At 39.8% G+C, this 26,879-nt stretch overlaps 2 protein-coding genes across 35 annotated transcripts in view; one reads left to right on the top strand and one right to left on the bottom strand.

The window, feature by feature from the left end:
* The first annotated feature begins 25 nt into the window (after positions 1-25).
* Positions 26-24,617, top strand: DNAI7 (dynein axonemal intermediate chain 7). Of its 21 annotated transcripts, none has more exons than XM_074587109.1 (17): positions 61-359; positions 1,293-1,313; positions 2,655-2,971; positions 4,721-4,802; positions 6,299-6,390; positions 7,619-7,720; positions 10,381-10,518; positions 12,432-12,578; positions 13,743-13,846; positions 16,130-16,409; positions 17,542-17,644; positions 19,968-20,134; positions 20,986-21,130; positions 21,940-22,154; positions 22,894-23,061; positions 23,296-23,409; positions 24,275-24,617. In XM_074587109.1, exons 5-17 carry the CDS (start codon positions 6,370-6,372, stop codon positions 24,548-24,550), a joined length of 1,980 nt encoding a protein of 659 aa, XP_074443210.1. In that variant the 5' UTR covers positions 61-359; positions 1,293-1,313; positions 2,655-2,971; positions 4,721-4,802; positions 6,299-6,369; the 3' UTR covers positions 24,551-24,617. The 21 variants fall into 21 exon arrangements, 19 of the variants coding, with proteins under 19 accessions (XP_074443309.1, XP_074443249.1, XP_074443201.1 ...); XM_074587041.1 differs by lacking the exon at positions 2,655-2,971 and adding an exon at positions 13,967-14,009 and having other exon boundaries at positions 62-115; positions 16,257-16,409; XM_074587069.1 differs by having other exon boundaries at positions 90-115.
* IRAG2 (inositol 1,4,5-triphosphate receptor associated 2) overlaps positions 23,750-26,879 on the bottom strand; it is a 43,239-nt gene continuing 40,109 nt past the window's right edge. For all 14 annotated transcript variants that reach the window (XM_074586930.1, XM_074586942.1, XM_074586941.1 and 11 more), the window contains 3 exons: positions 26,481-26,582; positions 26,206-26,310; positions 23,750-25,226 (listed from right to left, as the gene is read on the bottom strand). In XM_074586930.1, coding sequence (XP_074443031.1) covers positions 24,983-25,226; positions 26,206-26,310; positions 26,481-26,582 — 451 coding nt within the window. In that variant the 3' untranslated portion in view covers positions 23,750-24,982. The remainder of the gene's footprint in view (positions 25,227-26,205; positions 26,311-26,480; positions 26,583-26,879) is intronic.

The following is a 26,879-nucleotide window of genomic DNA, read 5'->3' as shown; positions in this document are numbered from 1 at the left end:
GGGAGGCACCGCCCTTCTCCCGACCGTCCGTGGGCGGGGCGGGGGCAGGCAGGACGCCATTGGCGGTGGGGAGCAGGTGGGCTGGTCGCCTAGGCAACGCGGCGGCGGCGCCATGGTGAGAGCGGGCCGGCGGCGGGGGCGGGAGGCCTTACCCGGGTGGGGGCACGGGGCGTCTCCCCGTGACGGCGGCCCGTTCCGGGGACCCCCCGCACCGCGGTGGGTCGTGGCTGCCGCTGCCCGGCCCGGGTGACCGAGCTGCCGGCGGTGAGAGCGCGGCTTGCTGGGCCGTGTGGCCGCAGGGCTTTGAGGGAAAGCAACGGTGACGGGCGTCTCGGGAGGCTGGCTAGGTGGTGAAGCGGGTAAGGGTTGGGCTGAAGTATTCCACGGGGGCTACTGAAGTAAAAAAAAGATTGTAAAAAAAAAAAAAAAAAAAAAGACTGAAGGCTCTGAAAAATCACCCGAAGGGCAGGGTAGCTTTGCTGCAACCCCCCCGAGCTCGGTTCTTGCGCCGCGGTTTGTTCCGGTGGCTGCTTGGCGAGAAACCCAGCTGGGAGGGAGCTCAAGCTTTGCCGTCGGAGCCGCTGTGCCGCGACGAACTTCTCTGCGTCCCCTGGCACAGCCTGCCTCCTCCTTCCTCCCCCTTCCCCGCCCCCAGGGAGTACTCTCGGCCGTGTGCCCATTCACACCGAAGTTAACGTAAATTCGCGTGGCAATATTTGGACGTCGCACCGAAAAGGTAATCGATGAATCAAATAAGGGATTCACTGTTAGACGTTTGGCTTTCTAAAACCTCTTGTGCCCTGCAGTCCCCTGGAGAAGGCCCCTGGTTACATTTTTTCACTTCGCGGGCAGTTTCCCCGCGGGTGAGAAGAGGCGCCGGTGGCGTTTCCGTGTTCTGACGGATCATCGCGCGGTGCAACTTAGCGTTATTAGCAGCAGCACGCAGTATCAGTACATCGGTTCGGAAAACATTTTGTGACTAAACTGTACCTCGGAATAAGTTATATATTTGTTGTACGTTATTTTTTTTCGCACCGGGAGTAAGTAGATGTACTTCTATAACCGTATGTGTAAGCCAGCCTGGTAAATTATGACGGTCTGGAGGCAAGTGTTAGCGGCTACTTTTCTGCAATATTGAAATTATTGTCACTATAACTTTTCAATAGTTAATCTCATCTAATTTTACAGAATAGTTGTATTTTCTAATTATTCCTTTATACTCAATACCCTGTTCTCTGATGCTGACTTTCCTTTTTTGTTTTTTTCTTCCCTCCCCTCCCCCGATCTTCTAGGGTCCAAAAAAGAAAAAAAAGGTAGGTAGGCAGAAATATGCTCTAATTCACATACAGCATTTTGGCCCTTGCAGTGTTCATTTAGACAGTGTGCCAGCACAATTCCGTTATTTCGGAATTTAAATGAGTAAAATTAAGAAGCGCTTCATACTGAAATTAAAGTAAGCATCAAGTTACTTCTGGACTTAATGTCTACAAAACATTATTTTTAAGAGGTTCTGTCGTAATAAAGGTGCTGTGATACCATAATCGTGTGCAAATGTGCTTTTTGAAAGAAAGAGGTGGGTTTTTTTTTAAAAGAGGTGGGGTTTTTTAACTTGTATTTCTTCTAAGCTGGTTGGTCAGGCTCAGTCAAATTTGAGAGAGGAACAGGCGTCTGCAGGACACTAAGCCTGTGTGCCTTTTGCAAGGAGGCAGAGCCGTGTTCCTGCGGAACTACTAGAGAGAAGGCGGTCAGCGTAGTCGCTGTGTGTTGTGCTGGGCAGCCGGTGTCCGGGCAGAGAGCCAGTGTCCTGGCTTTGAGCCGCAGGCCCGACATGGAACATGATGGGTAGGGGCGGACAACAGACAGAAGTCCACGGGAACCTAGATTGCAGAGATTCGTGCCTGTGGATTATTCTTAATTCAGTGATAATGAAATTAACTACGCTTCCCCCCCCGCCCAAAAAAAAAAAAAGAACACAGTATTGATTGGAGAACTGTGCATCTCAGTTTTGTCTGTACTATGTTAAGTCATAAGAATGTGAAAAGAAGTGGACTAAAAAGTGATTAAAAGTAATTGAAACAAGCAGATTTTTCCATTTTCACTGGAAGAAAAGTAATCCAAAGGTTTTATATATATATTTTTTTTTTTTTTAACTGGAAGGAACTGATTCTTCCCTGAAATCTTAATGGGTAGAATTGTGGTTTTTATTGACTCTCTTCTAGGAGAATTTTGCAAATAAATGCTTTGGTAACAAATGTGACAAGATTCATGATAACCGGTGTGTGTAAATTTTCACCATTGCTTTTGTTCAAGCTTCATGATAACCTTTGTATTCAAAGTTACATTTATGTATATATTTATTGCCATGCAAAGCAGTGTAAAGTGAATAGCTTTCCAAGTAGTTATTCACAGCTGAAAATATACTAGTCAGAATCAAAATGTGAAATAACAGCATTTGTAACACTCTTTTCGTGTGATGAATGACAAAGGTTCTCCTTGATTATTTCTAAGTTCCCTGTCAATTGGATTACTTGTAACAGTGGTTACCAAATTATTACGAATACTCCGGTGGAGTGGGTAGGAAGACTTCATAATACCATCGTGTTCGTTTGCAACTGTCTGGACTTAAGTCCTCTTTTGTTGTCTCTCCCTGTCAGCTTTGTTGGACCTCTTTCTTTACTGCCTCATTTACACCTCTGCAAGATGGGCACTGTGCTACTGTGCTGGTTTGGTGCCATTCGGTACCCATTTCTCTGCGGAAGAGGAGGATTGGATTCCTAGCAGATGCCTTTGATCCTTAGTGCTTATTTACATTGTGATACCGTCCGATTGTATTCTCTTGCTGACACTGTGGATGAAACTCATGCTGTTTTAGTCATTTTACCTTACCTGACTGAATCCTTGTAAGCACTCATCTCTCACCAGTGATGGCATGGGGACTTGGGATTCAGCCCTCTGATATACAAACATCCAGGTTAGATGCTTCGATAGAGGATGTGTCTCCTCCTCTTTTCACATTGCCTCGCCCTCTGAACCCATTTACATTCCATATTTTCTGTGGTTTAAACAAGTAAACATTTGATTTAATTTAACTCTTCCGTTTGTGTGTGTCAGTGGCAGAATACCATTGTTCAGCCAGTACACAGCACCACCAAATGCAAGTCATTTGTTTTCCTTCACATTTTGTATTTTGGCATCCATACCTTTGCTTTCAGCCTTAGTTTAGACTGCTGTCACTCTTTGTTTTCTCCGCGTGCTGGAGCCTGTGCAGAATACCATGGTTTATTTTCTCATGTATAAATAAAAATAAAATAGCCTTATCTGTCCCACTTATGAGCAAATAACATTGGCTGTGAATTCATTTTGCAGTTCCGTATTAAATCAGCCTCCTTGTTTCCACAAGCTCTGCAAACTTGTTTTGATTTACTTCCTTCCTGGCCATTTCTACCCCCAGCCCACCCCCCCCTTCTTTTTTTTTTTTTTTTTAAATCTTTTGTATTCAGGCCTTGTCTTTGCAGCATCTGCCTTCAGGAACAGCACTCCTCCCTGGTATCGTTCCATCGAGCCCAGATGGAGTCAAGGCACATTGACTGCAAGTTTATTATGTGTGCAATACAATGGCAGTGTTACCTGTGTATACACTGAGTAAAACTGAATAAAGATAATTTAGTCATTAGTAACCATGTGCTTGGTGAAGATTGCAGCCTTAGGCTGCTTTAGCTACTGCATTAGCAGGAAATCAGTGTTTTCCTCTTGTGTGTCTTTAAGTGCTGTTTTCTGGTGACAATGCTGATCCTACACGCTTGATTAAACATCCCAAGACTGTGTCAACACAAAAACCAAACAAAATGATAGTAAAAAATAAAACCCCATCCAAAAATCTTCCTTTTTGCTCTTGAGGAAAAAAGTGAGGGGCCAAATGCAAATCTTCAGATCCACAGAGAATTATGCTTTCCACATCCTAGCTGTTTGTATCTCTTGAAGACAACGTGGCCTCATGTGCACAAATCCAATTATCAAATTTGTATGTGTATCATCAGTGAGGAATCAATGAGTGCTATGAATTACAGGACAAAAATAAGTGTTCTGTTTTGGTTAATCTGTTACATGCCGGTAGATTTTGCATGTTACTTACCTCGCCTTTTTTTTATTTTTTCAAATGTATACCCAGACTGCAAAGAATTAATAAGGAAGATAATTTCTGAGAAACCCAAATTTAAAATATAGTTATTCTAGGATTAACCTAGAGGTTGAACAGTAAACTGTCTTGAGCTGCAGTTAGGATTTTGTGACAGTAAAGAGAACTCTGTGTTAGTTGTCTTGTGAATTAGGTGCTTCTAAATGCCAAACTTGCCTATATCCCAAAATGCATTTCCGACTATTTTGCAAAACATTTGAAACTGTAATATCCGCTTCCTTAGCAAATGTAGATGCTATTCAATTTCCCCATTAAACCAAGAGATTTTAATATTCCTCTAGTGTGGCCGTGTTCAGGAGTGTCTAGCATAAAATAATATATTAATTGTAAGAGCATATATTGCAGCGTGAAAATTAGAAGAAAATTGAGTCCAGGATATGGATTGCCATTGACTGTATAAGAGAGTCTAAAATCTTAATTCAGGGATCAGATTAGAAGGGCAAAGTTACAGAGGGTGAATACATCCCAAAATGTATTAAAGTAATATTGATGTTTGTTTTCTTTTAATTTATTGCAAACATTAAGTCCAGTGGCAAAAAGAAAGTTAGCAAAGCTGAACAACTGAGATTACAGAAAGAAGAAGAAGAAAGGAGGCTGAAAGAGGAAGGTACTGTGCACTTCATTTGTAGGGAATGTGATGGCACAAACCATTTATTTTAAATAAGTGGACAGAAAGTAATTTAATAAACTCTATGTGCATCAATATCTGTTTCACAAACACAGATGATTTCTCCCTCTTTTCTTGTGTGGGCCGAATTCTGTGTTACCTGTCAACCGCCTCTTGCCTCTCGCTTTCCTGTTAGAGCCATACTCTTTTCTCTAGGTATTTCTACTGCCATTAGGAACTTGGGAAGGAGGATGGTTGGAAGAATTAGATCTTTATTTTTTTCTCTTTTACCATTACCTTTTGAAATATTCTCAGCAAGTTAGAAAACCACAAAACATTGCATTTCTTTTTTTTTTTTTCACTCTTCTCTCAAGCCTAGTTATCAGTAGTCAAGAGAATTCTCTGAAAAGGACTTTTTTCCAGAGAAGGCCAACGGAATACTTCTCTTGGCTTCTGTGGGTGTTCTGATGGGGTAGCAGGAAAAAGTAACTACAAACTACGATAGGTTAAAGTGTAGTTTGCTTGTGCTTTCTCTGTCTCTACTGAGTGAGTGATTCTCCACCCACTTCTTCAAGGTCGTTCTATAGTATATCACTGTATCCCTTAAAATGAAATCCCAGTTGCATGACTTGACCTGTCCGCCCCATCTGAACGTGTCGGCTTCTGCAGTTTAGTATCATAACCCAACAACCCTGTCTGAACCTCAGATCCATCTCCTCTGCTTCTCTTTCTGCCATTAATCCAAACTGGTGGGGGTTTGGCCATGCTATGACTGCTAGTAATAGTAAGTGCCTACTAATCACTAATAACCTTTGTGGGTGGGAGTAGCAGGCAGATTTGGGAACTGCTATTGCTCTTGCTTCTGTGCAACACAGATATACTTGCAGTGATTTACATGTAGGTGGTGACATTCAGGCTGTTTGGGAACATCTGGATTGATGCATAGCTTTAGATGAAGGCTTAGAGGTTGAGATGAATTTTAGTTTGCACATTCTCTCTAATTTTCTAATCCCTATGGCAGCAAAGAAAAGGTAAAACTGTAATCAGGAGTAACTGATCCTGGAGAGGATTTCAATGAACAAATAGCTATAAGACTGTGGTAGCCACTGGAGGTTGTAGGAAAGGAGAAGAGTAATTTGGGGCTGAACCACTCAGGCAGTTTCGCCATAGACATTGGATTAAGAACCTGGGCCTGTTCAAGCTGTAGATAAAGGGAGAAGGCACTCCTGCTGCTGTTTCTGAAGGGAAGAAGAGGGCTTGGTGATCCTTGTCTCCACTTGTATTGTCACAGGCTGATAGGGGTAGTACCATAGATAGTCTGGTTTAGTACTATGATTCAAATTAATTTGGCGCATTGGGAAGATTTCTGAGCGATACAAGATATAACTATGCTGCTCATTATTATGGTTTTGTCATTACAGCGAATAACAAAATAATTTGTCTGGTTTTATTCAGCAAAATATATTTATGCTCTTGATATATTTCCCAATCTTCAGAGGAAGCTCAATTGCAAGCTCAACAAGAAGAAGCAGCAAGACTTGAAAAGGAGAGAATTGAACAAGAGCAGATGGAAAACCTTGAGGCGAAAGTTAGTTCATGCTCAATTGTTACTGAAAAATTCTAATCCTATTTTTAAACTGGTGACAAGGTCTGTAAAACATTATTAATTTAGTGTGAGAATGGAATAGAATTTCCTTATGTTCTTAGTGTTGGGAGCAATGTACAGAAAATTTTCTAGCATCACTGGGTTAAAATTAGTAATGAAAAATCTAGCCAAGCTGATGAAAGGTACTCTTGTATAAGATCCTGCAAGTTGAGAAAGTAGTGAGCTGGATTAGTAGTTGACTAAAACACAATGCATGTAAAGTCGAGAGAAATGGTGCTGTTGTTTTTTCTGTAGTATTCTTTCATTAAGCCAATTTTTGGCTTTGATTCAGAAAAATTCCCTGCGACGGGATAGTCTTCCCTGGTTTTGATACATAAAGATGCTGTGGTTTAAATACATTAACTTTGGGCATATGTGATACTCTAGTTCGAATGAATACTGCTTTTTTTTTTTTCTTCCATCTCCACTATACTTTCAATTGGATGTGTTTTTTGTGTTACCCATAATTACATTTGGTACAGTTTTGGCAAGAAAATTTTGGTATGAATTCTACAATTGGTTACACATTAGGGGATATGCATTGATTTGTGTGTGTGCATGTGTCTGTATACATATATGTGTGTGTGTGTATTTGAATACGTATGATTATTTTTCTGAGAAGACCGGAATTCAGAGCAAAAACTGATTGTTAATATCTAATTTTTTTTTTCAAAAAAAAAAAGGAGATTTACTGCAAACATTTTTTTTAATTGTCTTTTTTCAGAAAAAGTCACTCTTGCCTGTGCCTTTTGTCCTTCATGGAATATTTTTTTCCCCTAGGGAGAAGAGGAATTTAAAATAAGATAAATTATAAGGAAAAAAAAAATCTTGCACACGTTTTTCCAACATATGGTTACATTTTTTAGCAGCTCTCATTAGAGGTAGTTCCAGGATGATGATATGGAAACTGTTCAAGTGAGAGGTTAACAATCATATGACACGTTATGTTTATCATATGTCTCAGTAACTAATGTGATGACAATAACATATTGAGAACTGCTGCAGTCTTCTCAATTAAATGTTTCATAAAAAAGCAAGTTACCAGTGTTTGGATTTGTTTAAATGATAACTCATTCAAATATCTCAAATTATTTTCTTTGATATAAAATAATAGTCAGAAGTAAATCAAATATTAAACTCCTCTGTTTGAGATATATATATATATTAACAGGATCAAGAACGAAGGGAGTCTGAACTAGCAGAACTTCATTCACTGGAACAGAAGTTTTTGTCTGCACAGCAGTGGAAAACGGATTATAGAGCAAATGCAAAGGTAAGCTTTCTTTCCAAAATCTGCCTGGTGTCGTAGAGAGACTTCATGCTATGTCACCATTGCAGGACCCAGGAATGCTTCCATTTCTTGAATTTAGGTGCGTGCTATGACTGCATTTCAAGTTCCATCTCAAGGTAGTAGCTGGCCATCCTCACTTTCCTCCGTCTTCTATACTTTTGTGTACACTTGGCCAAAGAGGAGCCTGTCTGGCTGATGAAGTATTAGGGCCCCACAGCTTACCCCAGTGATCAAGAGGAACTGTAGTTTCAGATATTCTGGTATTTGTCCTTCCTTTTCTATTTGTTTAATTCATTCTACTTTTAAACAATCCACAAAAAAATCTCTACCAGGGCTTAAAAATATTTTGGTAGCATTTGAGACAGTTGACAACATTTGTTCCAGTGGTTCCTGGATATCACAGGTTATCATTCAGAGAGTGGTTGCTCAAAACTTCGAAGGACACAGTGAAAATCTAGGTCAGATATCAGGGCTTGAAATATGTGAAAATGCAGCCAGGAGTTAATGTCTGCAGTTTAGGGTGACATACGTGGAGGTTGAATTATCACCCAATAGTACTATATGCCTGTAAAGTTAAATTTTAAATAATAAGGTATGGAAATACATTAGTAGAACATTTCATTCTTGTAAATCTGTCAAACATCATTTGGTAACCGTCTGAACGATGTTTGGTCGGTTTGGTTCCAAGTAAGGTTAAATAGACTTGTAGACAGAAGGATTTTCTCTTTGTGTTGTTTATTACTTAATCCTTTATAAAGCCTCTGTGGAACGAATTTAGAATCATAGGATAAATCATGTTAGAAGGGACTTCTGAAACTCTTATACTTCAACCTCCTGCACAAAGCGGGGCAAACTCTGAAGTTAGATGAAGGTGCTCAGTTGGGTTTTGAAAATTTCTAAGGGTGGGAATACCACAGTAGCTCTGGGCAGCCAAGTTGGCAGCTTTACCACTCTCATTGTAACAATTTTCCTTTACATGCAATTGGCATTTCCCTTGTTACAGCTTGTGATCTTTGCCTCTTTGCCATGAGACATCGTCCCTGCGCGCCTCGGAGAAAAGTTTGCCTCTGTCTTCTCTATAACCCCTCCTTAGGTACTCGTAGATTGCAATTAGCTCCTCCTTTAGCTTTGTTAGTCCTCTCCAGACTAACAAAGCTTGTCCTTTCCTCCTGTGTCGTTTCCTCCAGTACCCGAACCATCTTAATGTCCCTCCTCTGGACTCTCCCATTTAACCATTCTTTCTCTTGTACTGAGGAACCCAAAGCTGGGTGCAGCACTGCAGTTGTGGCCTCAGGAGCCCTGCAGAGGGAACGGTCTTGGGCTTGCTGCTTACGCGCTGCCTGTTGTAGCCTGCTGTGCCCTTCCCTGGCCTTCATTGCCACAAGGGTGCAGCACGATAACTTCACACTTTACGTCTTGACAACTTTGGGTGGTTTTTGTTTATTAAGATAATAAATGTTTGTTAAGAATATTCAGGGCAAAAGAAATACATAATACCAAATGCTGAGTTTCCACATCCATTTCAGAACTATTTTAATTCAGATTAATAGATACATTTATAAATTATCATGACATTTCTCCTTTTTATCAAATAACAAGCGCTGTTATTTTTAAGGATGTGTCTTCCTGATGATGAAACCGAAGCTCTCTTTTAAGTGCAAAGTTGTGAAAAAATAAATCAGATATTTTAATTACTAAAGACTGATCAGTCTTTTATACAGGAATTTCCAGTGCACTCAGTACTCACTTATTATTACTTTTTTTGAAGTCAGTGGAAATGGTTATGGAAGTGGTTGGGAATGCAATTATACAAGTGCTTTTACTCTAAAAGATCCATTTTACATTGTAAGGCAATCTTCAGTAACATTGTGTTATTAATCTTCACAGTAAACAGGGAGGCAATGTTTCCTTAATATCTTACTGTATGGATGAAAAACATTGCATTATAGGTGATAAATTGATACCACGAGCCAATAGTGGGTTTAGCCTGTCACTGATTATTTTTTTCTTCCCTGACCTATAAGAATGACCAATAATTGATTTGAAAATAAAATTATTAAAAAAAAATTAAAGTCTAGGGTTTCACTTTCCCACCAAAGGTTTCTGTAAAGCTGAATCGGTGCTGGTAAGGAGGAGGAAATCTCCTTCAGAGGCAGAGAAAGGAGGAATAAACATGTTCGAGTAGAAGGCTCTTAAGCAGCTTTATTGCTAGCGTAGGAATTTTCAGTTTTGTTGGCAGTATCTGGTTTGAGAACCATCTGCCTCTTCCACCTGCACCGGTTCCTCATTTATGTTCTCGGTCATTTATTCTTTCAGCTCCTCATTTGAGGCAGGTACTGAATTCAGTATTGAATACAGAACTACATTGCTTTTGTAGACGTGCAAGCTCTACCTAGCAGAACAGAAGTAAGTGTAAACAGCAAACGTTAGGTGGGCAGAAGTATCTTAACACATTAATATCAAAGTAAACCATTTTTTTCTGGCATAATGATAAGCCAGGTGGTGTTACAGTCCTGTTTAGATGCAGGTGTGAATGTATCACTGTAATATATTTGTCTTTCAGAATCCTCTTTTTTCATGTAATAATGATAGCCATTTGCACCACATGCCCAGATCTGCTTTCCTTTGAACATTTTCTGTAGTGGGAGCGTTACCTCAGTTGTGATGGAAGTCCTGACCCAACTGTACTGCAGGAAATAAATACTTTCATGAGCTTATGGCGTGAAGATCGAAATGAGGACATTCAACTTGTGATGGAGAAGGGAGAACAGGTGCTAAATGTAAGTGCTAAGATGGTATTTTTCAGTTTAAGCTTACCAGAACATATCCTTAACAGCCACATCCCCCTCCCCCTTCCTTTTTTTTTTTTTTTTTTCCACCAAATGGATGAAATTGGCTATAACATTCAAAGTCTGGAAGTTTTTATTCAGTTTTTACATTTTTTAATTACACATTTATTGTTAACTCTGACGGAGATGACTATTGACTTTAAATATGCAGTGCACTTAAGGGATTTGTGTGTGATGTTTCTACACTGACCTCTAGTATTCCAACATCCGTCTTCCCTGCTGTGTACACTTTAACCAGTCTTGAGCTGGAACATATAAGTTCATGTCACGTATAGATGCTTCTGTGGGCAGCAGCCTTATTGTGTAACACTTAAACCAGTAAGGTGGCATGGAAGAGCAGGAGTTCCCAAACTGGAAGCCACCAACCACCGATGGGTCGGGAGGCAAATTTTAAGCAATTTGTGGCTGCTCTGTAAAGATAGGGCTTTATTTTCATTTATGCTAACTTTATAGTGTTTTTTCAGAAAGTTAAATGGGGTCTCCACCATTGGGGGTGAAAGTCGCATGTGTAATACAACTTTTATTGGGCTAGTTTGGTTCCAAGTGTTAGATTTCCTGGCTTGCAATGCTTGCGGGGTGCTGCAATTTTCACCTTGGGCATACTGCCTTTTTCTGAGCCGGTGGGGAACATGCTGGTCCCTTCCAAGAATTTCAACAGATACCTCCTCCCTTTCTCTTCTATGCTGCAACCCAAGCTATGCAATTGCCCACTTCTGTTCCTTCTCTCCACTGTTCTCCCTGCTGCCACGTCTTTCCCACAAACACCTTTTCTACCCCCGCTGTATGTTTCCCATCCAACACCGAAGCAGTTACAGGTACTTCAGGTCCTGTAAACGTGTGCTGCCTTGCACAGTATGCTCAATAGAGTATTACCTGATACTAGAAGATAGGCTTTTTTTTTCACCTCTACTGGAAATGCAAGGTGATGTCAAAAATATTGCCTGTCTTCTCTTGGTCTAAAACACTTGTGCGTTTCTTTCCCGTTTTACATGGTTTTAGAGGAAACTATTAAACACTCTCATGATCTGTGTGAGATCATGGAGATCAGCAGTTCAGAGTTGACAGGGACCACCTCACTGTTGAGGTAGACCATGTTAAAAGGGCAATATAAAGAAGACAGTAGTAGTTACAATTCTGCTGCTGCTTTCCCACACCTTTAATGAGCAGCAGCACTGCGATTCCGCAGGCTAAGAGGAAGAAGAGTCTGGAAGGGAGGCATAAGAAATAATCTGATCCCCCTTTCATCTCAGTGCTGCACGTCGCTTTGGCCAGCTAGGAATTTTTTAGTTCTATACAAGCATTTAGGTATTAAGATATTAGCACGTAGCAGCAAACAGCAATGTTATGACAGAGTTCCAAACTTCACGACAAGGGTTGTTCTGAGAATTAGAATGTAATTGCTGTATGTCTTCCTATTTATTTTTTTTTTGAGATTATTACTATAGAAAATATGGTTCCAAAATAAAGCTGCAAGTTTTTCATTAAAACTAATTTTTGACCAAAAGGTTTCTTCATATGACCAAAATGATTCAATAAATGATCTGTTTCATAAGCTAAGATTTCACAGCCTACAGGTCAAGGAATGAAGGAATTGGACTGGAGGAATGAAGGCAGGCAGCCTTGACCCTGGAATTCCCAGCGTTTTGCATGGTGGACTGTCTATCTGATAATGCTGGCTTAACAAAATTTCTAGAGCTATAAGAAAAAAAAAATTATTTCTGCAACCAAAATATGTTTAGGTACAAAGGAAGGAAGTTTGCTTCCTTTTTTTAATGACATAACACACAGTATATTAAGGATGGTGTCAAAACAGAGATACTTTTCCCACATGTAATGTCTTCTAGTTAATTGAGAAGTTGCAGTTTCTTTTATTGGACACACCACCAAATGAGATAACAGAAAAAGAAACAGTCCAGTACCAGGAATCTATTCTGGAATTGCAGAATCTGCTTCATCAGAAGTACAACGGAGCTACAGAGCACCTGCTTAAAGTAAGTGAGATTTACGACTTTGAAGCTGTAATTCATGCAGTGCACATAAGGTTAGCTACAAGTGTCTTCTTGTGAGGGTTGGTTTTGTTTGTTCTTAAACTGTCACAGATTAGTATGTGAGTTTCCAAATTTAGCATTTGAGTTTCCAAATCACATGCATAGCAGATACTAGACTCGTAATTCTTCAAAACCCCTAGAAACCTTAGCTTTACAGTGGAAATTCCCATCATTAAGACCTCTAAGATTAAATCATTGTGAAATTTTGTGACAGCTGGAGATGTTGAAAACAAGGGGTGCTGTGTGAAATTAGTTTCGTATTGTGTCTTAGTGATTTAAATTAAAGCTAGTTGACTGTACAAAAAAATGGCAGCTGTAAAAAGCAGGTCATAAGGTTAGCTTGTACATGTTTTTTAATACAAGTTGATATGACTAGAACATTTTTTAAACTAAGATCTTGGGAAAAATAAAGAGTATTTAAACAAGAAAATGAAAAGGTGCTTGGGAATCTGTTCCCTGGATTGCATGTATAGGTAGTGATCTTGCTTGCTATTTTAAATGTATTAATCATATATGTAAGTATGTTTAGCAAAAGACTATTGCTAGAAGAAACAAAAAAAGGAAAAAGAGTAAAGGAAATAGTAAAGCAATTGTATGTTTGTTCACAGTCAAAACCCATTAAGAAATGTTAAATACTTGAGTTTAGGATTAAACTCCTAATGCAATTATCATTTCACAAGTTTTATATTGACAAAATTATAACATAATCTGTGTAGTGTCTGTAGGATAGGAGTGCTTTATAGCTCAGTAAGTCCTCCTTTTTTTTTTTTTTCTTTTTTTTTTAAGTTGTCCTGAGAAGGATTTTCGGGGGCACATGATTAAGGGAGGTAGGCAGTACCATTGAAGGGGATAATGTAAGATCCCGTATTTGGCAGTATTTGACTGACAGAATTGATGAAGTCAGAGGAAGAAAAAGAATGTAGTTCAAATTTTAACAAAGAGATTTGAGTTTATAACTGTCATGTTTTAGTACATAAATACAACATACCTGAGCTTGGTCTGGTGTATTTTCATTCCTATGTGTCTTTTTCTATTTATTCAAGTGTAAATGTAAGTAAATCGAAGTGATATAAATAAGAAGAAAACATGTGGCTTTTTTCTTTGTAGACAGCTAATATGTATGAAGATTCTGAAACTGGAAACATGCAGGCAGTCATAAAGGATAAAAATGTTACTTTCTGTATTTGGGCCAATCTGAAGAAGAAAGTAAGGTACAGCAAACTGAAATTCTTAATTTGAAATGAGGCCTGGCCTTGTCTACCCAAGGCGAGTAAACACCAAGAACCAGTTTCTCGTAATCTTTTTCATGTTGAATAACATTCCTTCTACAGACTCCCAACTGATGGATTTCATACCAGCCTGTTGCTAAGGAAGGTACTGGTTACATCAGCCTTTTATTAAAGAAACAGGAGTGTTTTATATATGTGTAAGCTTATACATATCTATAATTTCTTTCTTAAAATTATAAAGTAGAACCTCGTTGCTGCCAGAACAATTTTTAAAGGAAAACAATAAAACTCATGCAAGAGAATTTAAATTCCTCTGAAGTAATGTTTCCTGCTCATGCATTAAATAGTTTCTAAGCTGTTACAGTTGTTTGCAAAATGGTGAATGATGCTTTGTGCTCAGTTCTCTGTCAGATGAAAGATTCTAGGGCCTGGGATGCAAATATCCTCCACAGTGCGTTCTGAATCCAAGATATTTTTTCTTATTAGATTGCCCTTTAACTGATACATTTTTCAAAACAAGATTTTGGAGCGGACTTCCTACTCCCACTCCGCAAATATGAGGAATAAATTGGTAAAAGGACTTTGCATTGACTCAGGACCTGTTGCTGTAAGCTTTGCTAGGACAACTAGAAGGCTGGGTGCTGAGCAATGTCAGACTGACCTGCAGGAAGAGCCCATTTTAGTTAGTGTTAGAGCCTTTTGGTCAGCTTAGCTTAGAGATGCACTTAAAATTTTCAAACGAGAATTAAAAAATAAACGTTCCTTTGCTAGAAGGTTTTTAGAACTTGTGAACAGCTGATCTTACCTGGAAATAAGCATTATTTGAATTGTCCTGGCTTTGTTTGGGCAGGAATTGCAATGAGCAAAAAACTTTTGTATCTGATTAAAGAACCCAAGTTCACAAGTTAGATACTTGATTGGCTTGAGAGGTCCCACGCCAACTTCATGAAGTTCAGCCAGGCCAAGTGTGAGGTCCTGCACCTGGGTTGCGGCAATCCCAAGCATAAATACAGGCTGGATGCAGGATGGATTGAGAGCAGCCCTGAGGAGGACTTGGGGGTGTTGGTTGGTGAGAAGCTCAACGTGAGCCATCAATGTGGCTCGCAGCACAGAAAGCCAACCGCATCCTGAGCTGCAGCAAAAGAAGCGTGGCCAGCAGGTCGAGGGAGGTGATTCTCCCCCTCTACTCTGCTGTCGTGAGGCCCCACCTGGAGTACTCTGTCCAGCTCTGGGTCCCCCAACATAAGGACATGAACCTGTTGGAGAGGGTCCAGAGAAGGACCACGAAGATGATGAGAGGGCTGGAGCACCTCTCCTATAAAGACAGACTGAGAGAGTGGAGTTGTTCAGCCTGGAGAAGTGAAGGGTCTGGGGAGAGCTTATAGAGGCCTTCCAGTTCCTAAAGGGGGCCTACAAGAAAGCTGGAGAGGGACTTTTTACAAGGGCATGTAGTGATATGACGAGGGCTTCAAACTGGAAGAGGGTAGATTTAGATTAGGTATCAGGAAGAAACTTTTCACTATGAGGGTGGTGAGGCACTGGAACAGGTTGCCCAGGGAAGTTGTGGATGCCCCATCCCTGGAAGTGTTCAAGGCCAGGCTGGATGGGGCTTTGAGCAACCTGGTCTAGTGGGAGGTGTCCCTGCCCATGGCAAGGAGGTTGTAACTATATGATCTTTAAGGCCCATTCCAACCTAAACCATTCTATGATTTGGTGCAAGTTGGCCTCCTCTGCTGCTCTTAGCCCGTTTCCTCCATTGTCACAAGGCTTGGTGGCTGTGTAATTCTGTTGGTTATCAAAATTACCTTTACATTTCTGTATCTCTTTGGGTTTTATGTGGAAGATGCTAAGACTGATGTAATGTAGACAGCTGGTGACTTCACCTATGTAGGATTTGCCCATTAAGCTAGTTAGGAATTAAATTTAAATAATTTAAATTAAATTAAATTTACCAGAAATATACTGTGTAGAAGAGCTGCTGTCTGATTTTGCCTCATTGTCATCCTATCAGGAGCTTTATTTTTGCAGCTCCTCATCTCCTTGATGCAGTTACAGTTTTTCTGGAGGGGCTTACAGACAACTGTCAGTACAAGACAGGAAGCGTACCGTGACATCCCACTCTCTTTCTTAGACTGTGCCATGCGTCAAAAGAGAATTTAGGTGACTTTTAGCGTAGAACATCAATTTGAATACTTACAAAGAAATATAAAAGTAAGTGCTGCCAATTTTACTAGGGAATGTTATCCATTTGACTGTTATTTACAGGTTCAAAAATCATGTGTTTTGTGATGTGGAGCATGGATTTGATCTTCCGAAGTCACTGGCTGTGAGCAATGTTGCTGTTCGCATATTGCATACTCAGTATGATCATGTATCTCCACTTTGGCTGCAGTGTCAGAGTGTGCCGAAATTGGAAGTCTTAGATAGCGAAGAGTTAACTCAGCGTTCAAAAGATAATGTAGAAGAACCAGAAGAAGAGAAAAAGACAGACAGAGAAGAGCCCAGCATGCCCGCTGAAGAAGAAATATGTTCTGATGAGAGAAAAGTAGGTAAAAAAAAATCTCACCAAAGGATATTCTACCTTGCTATTGTTACTCGAAGCCCGGTCACAGTCTAACAGCTTCTTAATGTGTCCTGTGCTTGAGAGAGCCAGGTTCTTAAACATTTTATTAAAAAAAGGCAACTTGTCTTAATACAGTGCTGTAGACCTTCTCAAGAGAGTGGAAAGATGAATGACCAAAGGTGGTTGTACAGGAGGTAGAAAGGGATGTTTGGACAGGGTGTGGTAGCTGCTGTGCGGTTGGCGTGCATGAGTTGGCGTTTGGGTCGCTGTTAAGGGTGGGATCAATCCGTGAGGAATGTTAGGTGCCATTGTAAGATATTTCCATAAATCTGTGACATATTTTCTGCTTCTGAGAAACTGACAGCCCCATAAGATCACCGCAGGACCCCAACATGGGTTGCTATATGAGGACAGCTAGCAGCGTGCAGAACAGGATTCAGTTCAGCAGGTCTTGGTTGTGCAGTTACTTGTTTGCTCGGTGTCTGTAGGCTGAAGCTTTTGCCACCAGAGGGCTTTCCCACTGTTGTTTTTGTTTGCTGGGTTCCCTTCATCAGCACTTCTCAATGGAGTGTGTTGGCTTTGGGGGTTGGAAATTTGGCTGGCAATCTAGGGTAATGTTTTGAAAATAGAAAGCAGTGTGAGAAAGGGAATAAATATCAGGGGCAAGGCAGAGGCTAAGACTGCAAGCGGGGGTTCCGGCAGAGTTTCGGTGTGGCTTTGGATTCAGCGTTGGCTTAAGTTTTCTTTGTGTCACTCTCCTAGCTGTTACGTCAGCAGAAAGAAATTTTGGAGTGCGCACACCGCTAAAAAGGTTAAGTGTGTATATGGTACTTGGGAAGCTTGAGATGGAATTTGCCGTGGAACTGAAGTAATTATTTTATGTTTATCTCTATTTATCTATCTGGTAACAAAGTTGGAGAGTAATCAACGCTATTTTTACTAGCTAGGTAGAAATGATTTCTCCTAAAACCTTGACCCTGTAGCAAGATCGGTGCAAATGTTGCTGGAGGAGCGGGACTGTAGTCTTCTTGGGGCTCCTTGAAGGAGGTGATACCCTCCTCTTTACTGTGTCGGTCTCTGCCTAATGAAAAAATGTCTTTTGGTTTTTATATAGAGTGCTAGCTCATTCAAAGAAAACAGCAGTAGCATAGCTGGTATAAACGAAGCAGAGGAGAAAACTGAGAAGAAATCAGAAATCTTGGACGTACCGTCACAAGGTATTTGGTTAGGTTACGTGCAGTACTGCAAAATTGCTTATTCTAGTATTTCATTTTATATATGGAAACATTGTGATATAGATTTCTATGTGAATGGAACAAAGTTCGTAAATATATTGATGTTTTGATAACACTTGGGGATTGTTGACATTTCTATTAATGATTGTTAAATGCAGGGAGAAAATAGGACAGACAGGAAGATGGATTTTGTCCCCACACTTATTTGAATTAATTTATTTATTATTTTTGTTTATGTTCATGGCCATATTGATTATGTTTATGTATGTTTGTGTATTATTAAGCATACATTTATATATGTTTATGGGTGAGACAGACAATCTTTATGAATCTGCCAGGCTGTCTGGTGAGATTGACTTCCTCAGAAAAAAATGATTTAAATGCATATAATGGAAGGCACTCAGGTAGTATAGGTGTTACTGTTACTTAAATGTGTGCTTAAACCAAGATACATGCTGCTATACTTCGCTAAAAGAGGGCCTAATTCTAGGAACTAAATCTGTTTATTTGTCCCACATAAGTTAAGTTACAAATTTCTTCAGTGTTGTGGTGTCCTTTGGTTTAATAAGAGTCAGTTTTCTTGTAGTGCTGTCTTAAATGAAACAATTGCAAACTGTTCAGTATAGTTTAGCTGAACTGTACAGCCTTTTTCCTCCTTGTAAAAAAAACCCAAACAAACACACAACCAAAAACCCAAACAAACCTAACCAACCAAACAACACTTTCTGCTGAGCACAGGCCAAGCAACCGGTTGTCAGACTAGACCCTAGAGACCACCCAAGCAAGGTGATTTTTCCAGAGACTTTAAAGAACTTGGGCTTCGTTTGGAGGATTTTGCTATTTTATTTCAGTAAGGCTTTGAAAATCCCTACCATAGCATTAGGTGAAATGTGCATGCGCAGAAGCGTACTACTTATACCTGAGTATCTTCAAGCTTGTTTATCTGCTTTAATAAGGAGAGAAGGCTTATGAAATTATGCTTTTGCTGGCATGCTAATGATTCGCAAACTCATTCAACCACTTTTCAGAACAGAGTTTGAAAGGATACTCGGTTACCACAAATGCAGTGAAAACCGGCATCCAGGTAGAAGAGAGGAAAAAAACAGGAATGTAACACCAGGGAAACCACTGAGAATTACAGCCGGTTCCTCTCGGGATTTAACTTCATTGTTAAGTTAACTCCAGTGTTAAGAAGGTAGTTTATCTTGGGAGAATGAATAGTTTTGCTTAGAAGCCACTTGAATATTTTTTTTATTCTTATTTTAAAAAGCAAGTTAAAGTGCAAGCTACCGTTGTGGCTGGTAGTAAAATGTACATTTTTTGCTCGGAATAACTGCAAAAGGATGTTCTGTTGTTGTGTGAGTGCAGTAGAATAAAATCTCTGCGTAATACAACTAAATCTGACATTATGAAATAAACACCATTTTCACTTGTTTTTTAAAAAGCTTGAATACAACTTATACAGATATTTGTCATTTTTTTGAGGTTATCTCACTCTCTAAAAGGAAATGTCATACAATTTGCGGTAGCTGTTTTTACAGTATTAAACACTTTTTCTTGATCCCTGTCAACAGTAACTTCCATCCTCCTTCTGTATCATCCAGTGCAATGTTTTATGTGGGATTGTTTGTTTTTTTTAAAGAAAATATTTCTAGGCATTTTTCTCCATGGCATTGATGCCTTCTAATAACATTTTCCAATTAATTAAAACTTCAATTGATAGATATAGGTAATGTATACCTAATTATACGTAGAAAAAACATGAATTATCGTTGTTATCTGAAAATTTTGTTTCCTGTTAAATCCCTCTTGCTCTTCATAAATATCAGCTGCCTTTCGCCTTCAGCACATGACCTGTGGGTGCCTTATGTCTTTTTATTTGCCTTATTTTATTCATAACAATACAATCTTATTAAACCTGTCCAGAATCTGCTGTAGTGTATAGTTGTGAAATTCTTCTGTGATTAGTGATGTAAATCGTTTTGTCAGTAAAACCTTATTCCTATATAAATCTTTTTGACTTGACTACAACGTTAGAGCAGAGATTAATCTGTTAAAAAGCTCAGTACCATAACAAGAAGTGCTTTTCATTGTCCAGCTGTCTCTCCTTCCCCACTTTTCAAGGAACTGTTAAAAGATTTGGGGCGCACCAGTAGATGGTGCTGAAATGCTGCCGAGTGTAAAGCACTTCAAGCGCATGGGCTTTTTGTGCAAAAGGGACAAATGGTAAAAGTGGGAAAATTCAGTGGCTTTGTTTAAGCACCAGGTTGACTCACTTTGTTTGGTTATTATCTTTCTTTTTTAGTGCAGGATCCACTGAGGCAGGAAAAGACAAATGAAAAAGAAGAGGCGATAACCGATGACAACGTTGTTGATTTGCAACAGTTTGTGCCGGTGGGTGGTGTGTACCATATCGATGCACTGCAGCTTCCACCTCAGGTCAAACAAATCAAGGACTGGAACATGGTGGAGGTAAGTGAGGAAAGAGATTACACGCCGTGCGGTCCTCTTCCCTGTCATCTTTGGAGAGTTGGTCTGAGGTGCGTCACCACCGTACATAAGCAGTGTACGTGAGTGCTTGAGCAGCAAACTAAAGGACCAAGTTTTCAAATAATTTTTCAATTACACTAGGCCAATTTTTGGAGCAGCTGTGCGGAACAGATCAGCCTGCACCTGCAGAGTTCTGTGCTCAGTCGGTGCTCATCAGCATTGCTAGCACAGATCGCTCTGCTGGAAAATTCTCTCGACCAAAGTAAAATCAAAGACAGAAGTTCTTAGTTTTGCATATGTGAAAGGTACACTTAGAGAAGGATGGTAACAAAATTACGGCCAATTCAGTTCCTCTGTAAGGTAGTTGAGGACTATAGCCAACGTTTTCTAGTTTTCCCACTTGTGGAGCCTGATGCAGCATTGATCTACATCACAGTTTCTAGTGAAGCTGAAAAACTTCAATAAAAGAAATTCCCATGCAAACTAAGAAAGCAGGACTGTGGGCAGATGGAGAGGCACGGGATCTTCGGTCCCGGTCAAGCACACAGAGCTGCATCACCGATTGCATGTGACCTCTTTCATTCCCTTTGACACTGTTTGGACAAAGTGGAATTATATCTGGGTTTGCCTCTCAGGTGCTCGTGGGGTTTTTTTTGGAGTCTGTAGATCAACGTGCAATATTAGCAAACCATTAAAACTAATACATTTAAAATGGTGTGTTAGGAAACTCCACAGGTGATTAAGTAGACCAAAAGAAAAAAAAGAAAAGAAAAAAGTAGGCTACTGCATTTTCTAATAAAAATGTTATCTGTCCTTTTCCCATCTTGCCAAAGTTACTCGATGTTGGATTGGAGGCATACCCATATCCCCCAGAAGAGGCTGAAGAGGCCGCATATCCACCCATACACATAAGCCTTCGGCTTTCTGATCATGTGATGTATTTTGAGGATCCTGTGATAGCCCGATGGGATCCTGCAGGTACCAGTTTAGGACATAAATTTATTTTAAGTTTAAATAATGGGATTTATAGCTGAGTTTGAGTATTTCCTGAATTTGGCTGTAAAGATAAGAGCCAGTTCAGAGCCCAGAAATAATTTAGGTACTGCAATGTTAATTGATTTGGGGTTTAATTGTTCGGGGTTTTTTTTGTTGTGTTTTGCTTCTGCATCATAGAGCTAGTAATGAGCTGCTTGTTGAGGCTTTTTTTACTGTAGCTTATTAATAAAAATGAAAAAAAAAATACACACCATTTACAGGCAGTGGTATAACTGTACACCACAAATCAAGTTTTACTAGAGTGAAGCCATGTAAAGTCCACCTTGAGCCAAATTAGCTCCTAACTACACATATTAGTATTAAGCTAAAATATGAAAATAATTAAATATAAAAACTCAAACGTGATATTCTACTTATTAGAAAAGTATGAAGTGCCTCTGCTAGAGTAGAACCTATTAAAATGGTTTTATGTTTGAAGTTATTGTTGAAAATGAGCTTACGGACTGCTGTATAGCAAGTAAGAAATGACAGTTACATTAGTATTTGTATTTCTTTTGAAATAAAGGAGAAGCTTTCCTGCCAAATTAGCCCAGTCTTGTACTTAAAGACAATTAAAATGAGGGGAGTTTTTTGCCTTAAATGAATTCTTTTTATTCCGTGCCTCATATTTTATCTTAACTCTGAATATTAGTTAGCCCAGGATGTCTTTACTAACTAATTCTTCCCCAGCACCCATCACAAACAGAAGCTTTACATAGGCATCTTTGTATTTTTGCATCCCTTTGGTAAAGGCCAACAGTGGAGAACTGATGGCATCAGCAACGTAACGTATAAAAACCAAGAAAAGAGTATCACCTTTGAGATGGATGCCTTTTACACAATAGCACTTCTCCAGGATGCTCATTGCAACATGCTATATCGGGCATGGGAATTGCGACCTACTGGTGTGGATGAAGCACTACTCAGAGTTACTACAGTCTTTGCAACAGTTCAGATACAAATTAAGGTACTGTACATAATTTTTTTTATAAAACATTTGCAGATTTTTTTAAAAAAATCTCGAATTACTGCAGTGCCCTTTATTAAGAACTTGGGGGGATGCTTCCACGAGAGCAATTTGAATCTCGTGCTCTGGTTTAAAGTGAGGGAAGATCTCTTCTTTTCCAAGCACTGTAAGGAAAAGAACTAGTCATTTAATTTCTGTTCTTTTCTGTGAACTGCTTAGAAGAAAGCATTTGTATGATTGTTCTGCAAAGTTCCAGCAAATGCTTTGATACTGATACTACCTTGCTGAATTCAACTGTTTCACCAGCTAAAGACTTAAAAATTGTTCCTCTCCTCCCAACTATACCAAGAGAAATAAAAGCATTTCAAGCAACGTACTACTAATGCTACTTCTTCCTTGTAAAGGTTCAAGTTATGCAGGATTATCCGCATGCTCATTGCTATATAAATCGCTTCAGTAACAGACATGAGTCAGTATAAGCTCAAGTATGAGCCCATAGACCAGCGTCTTTTTGGAAATTTTTTCCTACAGAAAATTTTGGAAACTTTTGCTACAGTCTTTTGGAAACTTTTCCTATAGAAAAGTGGCTTTCTTCAGGGTATGTGGATGAAAGTTTACAGCCCAGAGTAGTAGACAATGTGTGCAGTATCCAGAAAAGCAGATACTCTTAAGCGTTGATGCCTGAAGCAGAAAATAGCTTTCATGACCAGTGACCTGCTTTCCCTGATTTGTACAACAGGGTCACCAGTGTATGTTGTCTTCAGTAGTGGTGGAAGAGAAGCATGTGCTTTCCCATGTGACAGGAAAATGGACAAGTCCACTCGACCTAAGAGCAGTTTTGAAAAAGGCTGGTGTGAATATTTTCCCAGGAGAGTATTCTTACAAGTATGTCTCTGTGAATAAGAAGGTGGGTGCAGGAGTGGTTGGTTTTCCGTGTAGTTTTTTCAACTTATTTTTCACATAGGTAACATTTTTCTTGTATAAAGAGCTGTTGTGCAGAATCAGGTGGCAAGTATACAAGCGTTCTGGCCAGCTTAGCCAGTGAATTCTGGTTAAAGCAAGCTTTTTCTTACATGTGTATAACACAGGAAATTAGACAAAATGGTATATATGTTTCCTAACTTGTATTTTTGCATTACAGGCTCCCCTAGCAGAAGTCAGGGCATATCAACAGATGGCACTGGTTGCATCTGCTTTTGCTTTTGCCTGGAGCAAGTGGAATCTAGAAGCAGGTCAAGAGAAAGTAGTGTTCAAGGTTTGTGGATTTAGACTAAACTTCTAGAGAAAAACGGCACAGAACTCTAGGGCAGTTGGAGAGATAGAAACAATTGACTTCCACAAGTTACATTAACCTCAAACAGTGTCTTCAAGCGCAGCAGTTTTAACATTTAGGGTTGACTATTTCAGAGCCTGCTTCACGGCTCATGCATTTGTGAGATTTCTAATGGGTCACATGTCTCAGTAACAAGGATGGTTGGTAATGGGCCAGGATCTATAACTGATAGGTTGGCTATTGAGGGCTTTAGCCAAGGCTAGGACGGTATATCTGGATGTCAATTTGCACAAGCAGCAACCTATTATAGATTACAGCAGTCTGTTTTAATAATGTTTATTAATAATACCTGGACGTTTCTTTTTGTCCATATGGGTTTTCATTTGTTTCCTAGTGTAAACTTAAGGGGGAAAAAAAAGGCAACTTAAACATTGATCTGTTTCTACCTGTAAGCTAAAAACACATGTAGATGCAGTTGGGGTTGTAGGCACAGAACATACCATACTGTTGAAATCTTTCTCTCTCCCCCTCTCTTGAGTTAAATGCACATGACATACAAAAATATTTAGCCCAATATTTAGTCCCAGGAGCAATAACTAAGACAAATAATGCCTGTTGCACCTAGCTACTCCCTACACAGGGCTCAGGAGTGGCAAGAAAGATGGAGCAGCCAAAACTTGCCTTTCACAGGGGCAAACAAGATGGAGGATTTTGGTCTTGATACAGTACCTTGTTTTTGTATTACATTCATGAGTATGTGTACTAGAATGTAGGATTTCATACTATAGTTTGTAGTCTGTCAGTGTCATGGGCTTCATCTTAACAGCACCTTTTTTTCCTGCAACAGGTAAGTGAGCATATTAAAGCAGATTCTGTTGAAGACAAAGACTGGTCTCTTTACATGTTTAATGGTCAGAAAGCACAAAAGCTCAAGATCACTGAGACCAGTGAAGCTTTTTCAGAAGAGCTAGAAGAAGATACTGAATTTCACTCCACACTCTACCATATGCTTAAAGACTTTGCCAGCAAAGAAGCAATTGATAAAGTGGAAGCAGCCAGCTTCCTGTTTATTGATGTTGTGTATCAGCTGCTCCTTGCTATGAGAGTTTTAACATACTCTTAAGTACTGCAAGCTTTCCTTTAAAGCTTTATTATCAAAAGCTATCAATAAAGTTACATTTCAAGTCTTGAATTCTGGGAACAGCTCCAGTGACTAAAATGCAAACATTCCATTTTTGTTACAGCAAAATAAGTTCTTTATTCTCTTGTGGCTAGACCACGTAGTCATTTATTGTTAGGTATGTTCAAACTTAGTACCTGTTTTATTGTAAACGTGAATGGAACCAAGATACTTCTGGGTACTTATAAAGATGACTTTTGTCAGAATGATGGGGAAGGGAAAAAAATAAATTTTGCAATTTCAAGTCATGCTTTAAAGAAAAAAAAACACCATCTCCCAAAACACACCCCAATATATAACCTTAAGTGTACTATCTCAACTTCTCAGACTGTCATCCAGAACTTGGAAGTATAACTACAAAAGTCAGAACCTTTGTTATACTGGGGGTGGTCCATTGTGTCGAAGTTCTATATATGGCCAGAACAGTTGCTGTAGTGAATTCCAGGAGTCCCCAGTTCCAACATGTGCTGCGTATGCTGGTCTTTGAAGAGACAGCCCTGTGAGGAAGCTTGTAAGAGCAGCAAGCAGTACCAGAATGGAAACGGAAACCCAGAGAGTTTTGTTCGCATTGGAAAAGGAGGCCTTGAAATGGGATGCCCACGATGACATTAAATTCCACCTGCACAGAAGAGTCAAGAGTGGTTCAGTTTTTCTTCAAAACTTGGAAGCCCTCTTCCCACCCCAAAAAACCCCTAAAGCAAACCAGACCCCACAAACAAACATACAGATCCTTAACCATCAAAATTGACAAGGTTGTTACTGTATTGGGAGCTACGTACAGTGGTAGCTTATGTTCTGGGTTTAAAATGCTGCCTTGCAGATCATCAAGAAGCCTTGCTTGTAGAAAGCTCTGAGAGTATTGGCTTATAAGTACTTTATTGTTTTCTAGGGCTTTGGTGCCTTCTTGAGGTTCTGGAGAAGTCTTACCCTCACTGACTATCCAAATCCTAGACCTTGCATGTCATTGGATACCTCCGTGCTTTATCAAACAATAGAAAAAAATATATTTGTTCTTGCTGTCTTCTCAGTTTTACACACTAGCATAATTGTCTCATCTCTCCCTTGATCAGGAATACTCACAGCAGAGGCTTAGCATAGGACATTCATACGGAAAAATCAGTTTCTCTGCAGAGGAAGCAGACCTCCTTTCCTGCTAGGGGCTTCCAAGGGATACTTGTTTAGGACTTGAGATATTCCAATAAATTTGCTGGAATAGTCAGTCCGGAGTTAATCTTGATAACTACTCACGTCTCAGTGTGTGCCAAAGCTGCTGTTAAGTTTTGCACAGGCCTCAAACCCTTGTACCCTACAAGAGTACATGTTAGCATGACCCAGCGTCCCAGCTATAACCGCTATCACAGTGTAACCGGAAGAGGTGGGATCATAGCATGAGGCTCCTCTTTACCTCACCATTTAGGATTAGTTATGAATCCCTGGTGGAGCGAGCAAGTCTCTGGCATGTGACATTACTCATTTACACTTGGTTTGTTTAAGAAGTCAGCATTAACAAGCAAACCAGAGCTACTGCTTTGCTTCCTCGTCCCATGTCCACCACCCAGACACTGCTTTACCTCATGATGACATGAGAAAAAACTTACACTGACTCTAGGTTCCATTTTGATGAATATTTTCCTTTTTCAGAGACACTTTCCTTCCTTGACAGTTCTTCTTGTGCTTCAGCAGGTGATTCCAACTGCTCATGTCTGTAAGCAAGCATCAACAGTTCCAAAGGTTTTCCGTCAAGCATTGTTTGACAGGATCACAATAGCTTGACTTTATAGCCCTTGTCAGGCAGTGGACAGTTAAGAGTTCATTAACAACAAACCAACCAACCCTGTACACACACCTCACAGAAGGTTGCTGTTGAACTTACTTTGTTTCAGGATGTTCATCTCCGTACTCCGCCCAAGAATACGCGCTAATGAACCGCTGTAGTGAAGGACGCTTCTCATTTTGCTTTGCTCCCAGTCGCCCCCTGTCATATTTTGAAGACATTTGCCTTAATTTCCCCATCAGAGCAGGAAATTAGAAATTCAGCAGAGGCCTACTCATTTGGGTAGGGATTAGGCAAGTACATTTCAAAATTAGTTGCCTGAAACTAGGATTCCTCTTTTTTAAAAACAAACAACCAACCCACCCACCCAAAACACACCACAACTCCCAAAAAACCCCACAAAACAAAACACCCAGATCCATTGATGCCAGCTGCCTACATTTCATATTTTAGTTCTAAACCAAGAAAGTCGAGGTAGGTTTTTTTAAACTCTCAACC

Source organism: Larus michahellis, chromosome 1 (genome assembly GCF_964199755.1).
Source record: "Larus michahellis chromosome 1, bLarMic1.1, whole genome shotgun sequence".
NCBI lineage: Eukaryota > Metazoa > Chordata > Aves > Charadriiformes > Laridae > Larus > Larus michahellis.
Note: the sequence above shows the minus strand (reverse complement) of the source record. Positions and strands in the feature narration are given on the sequence as shown.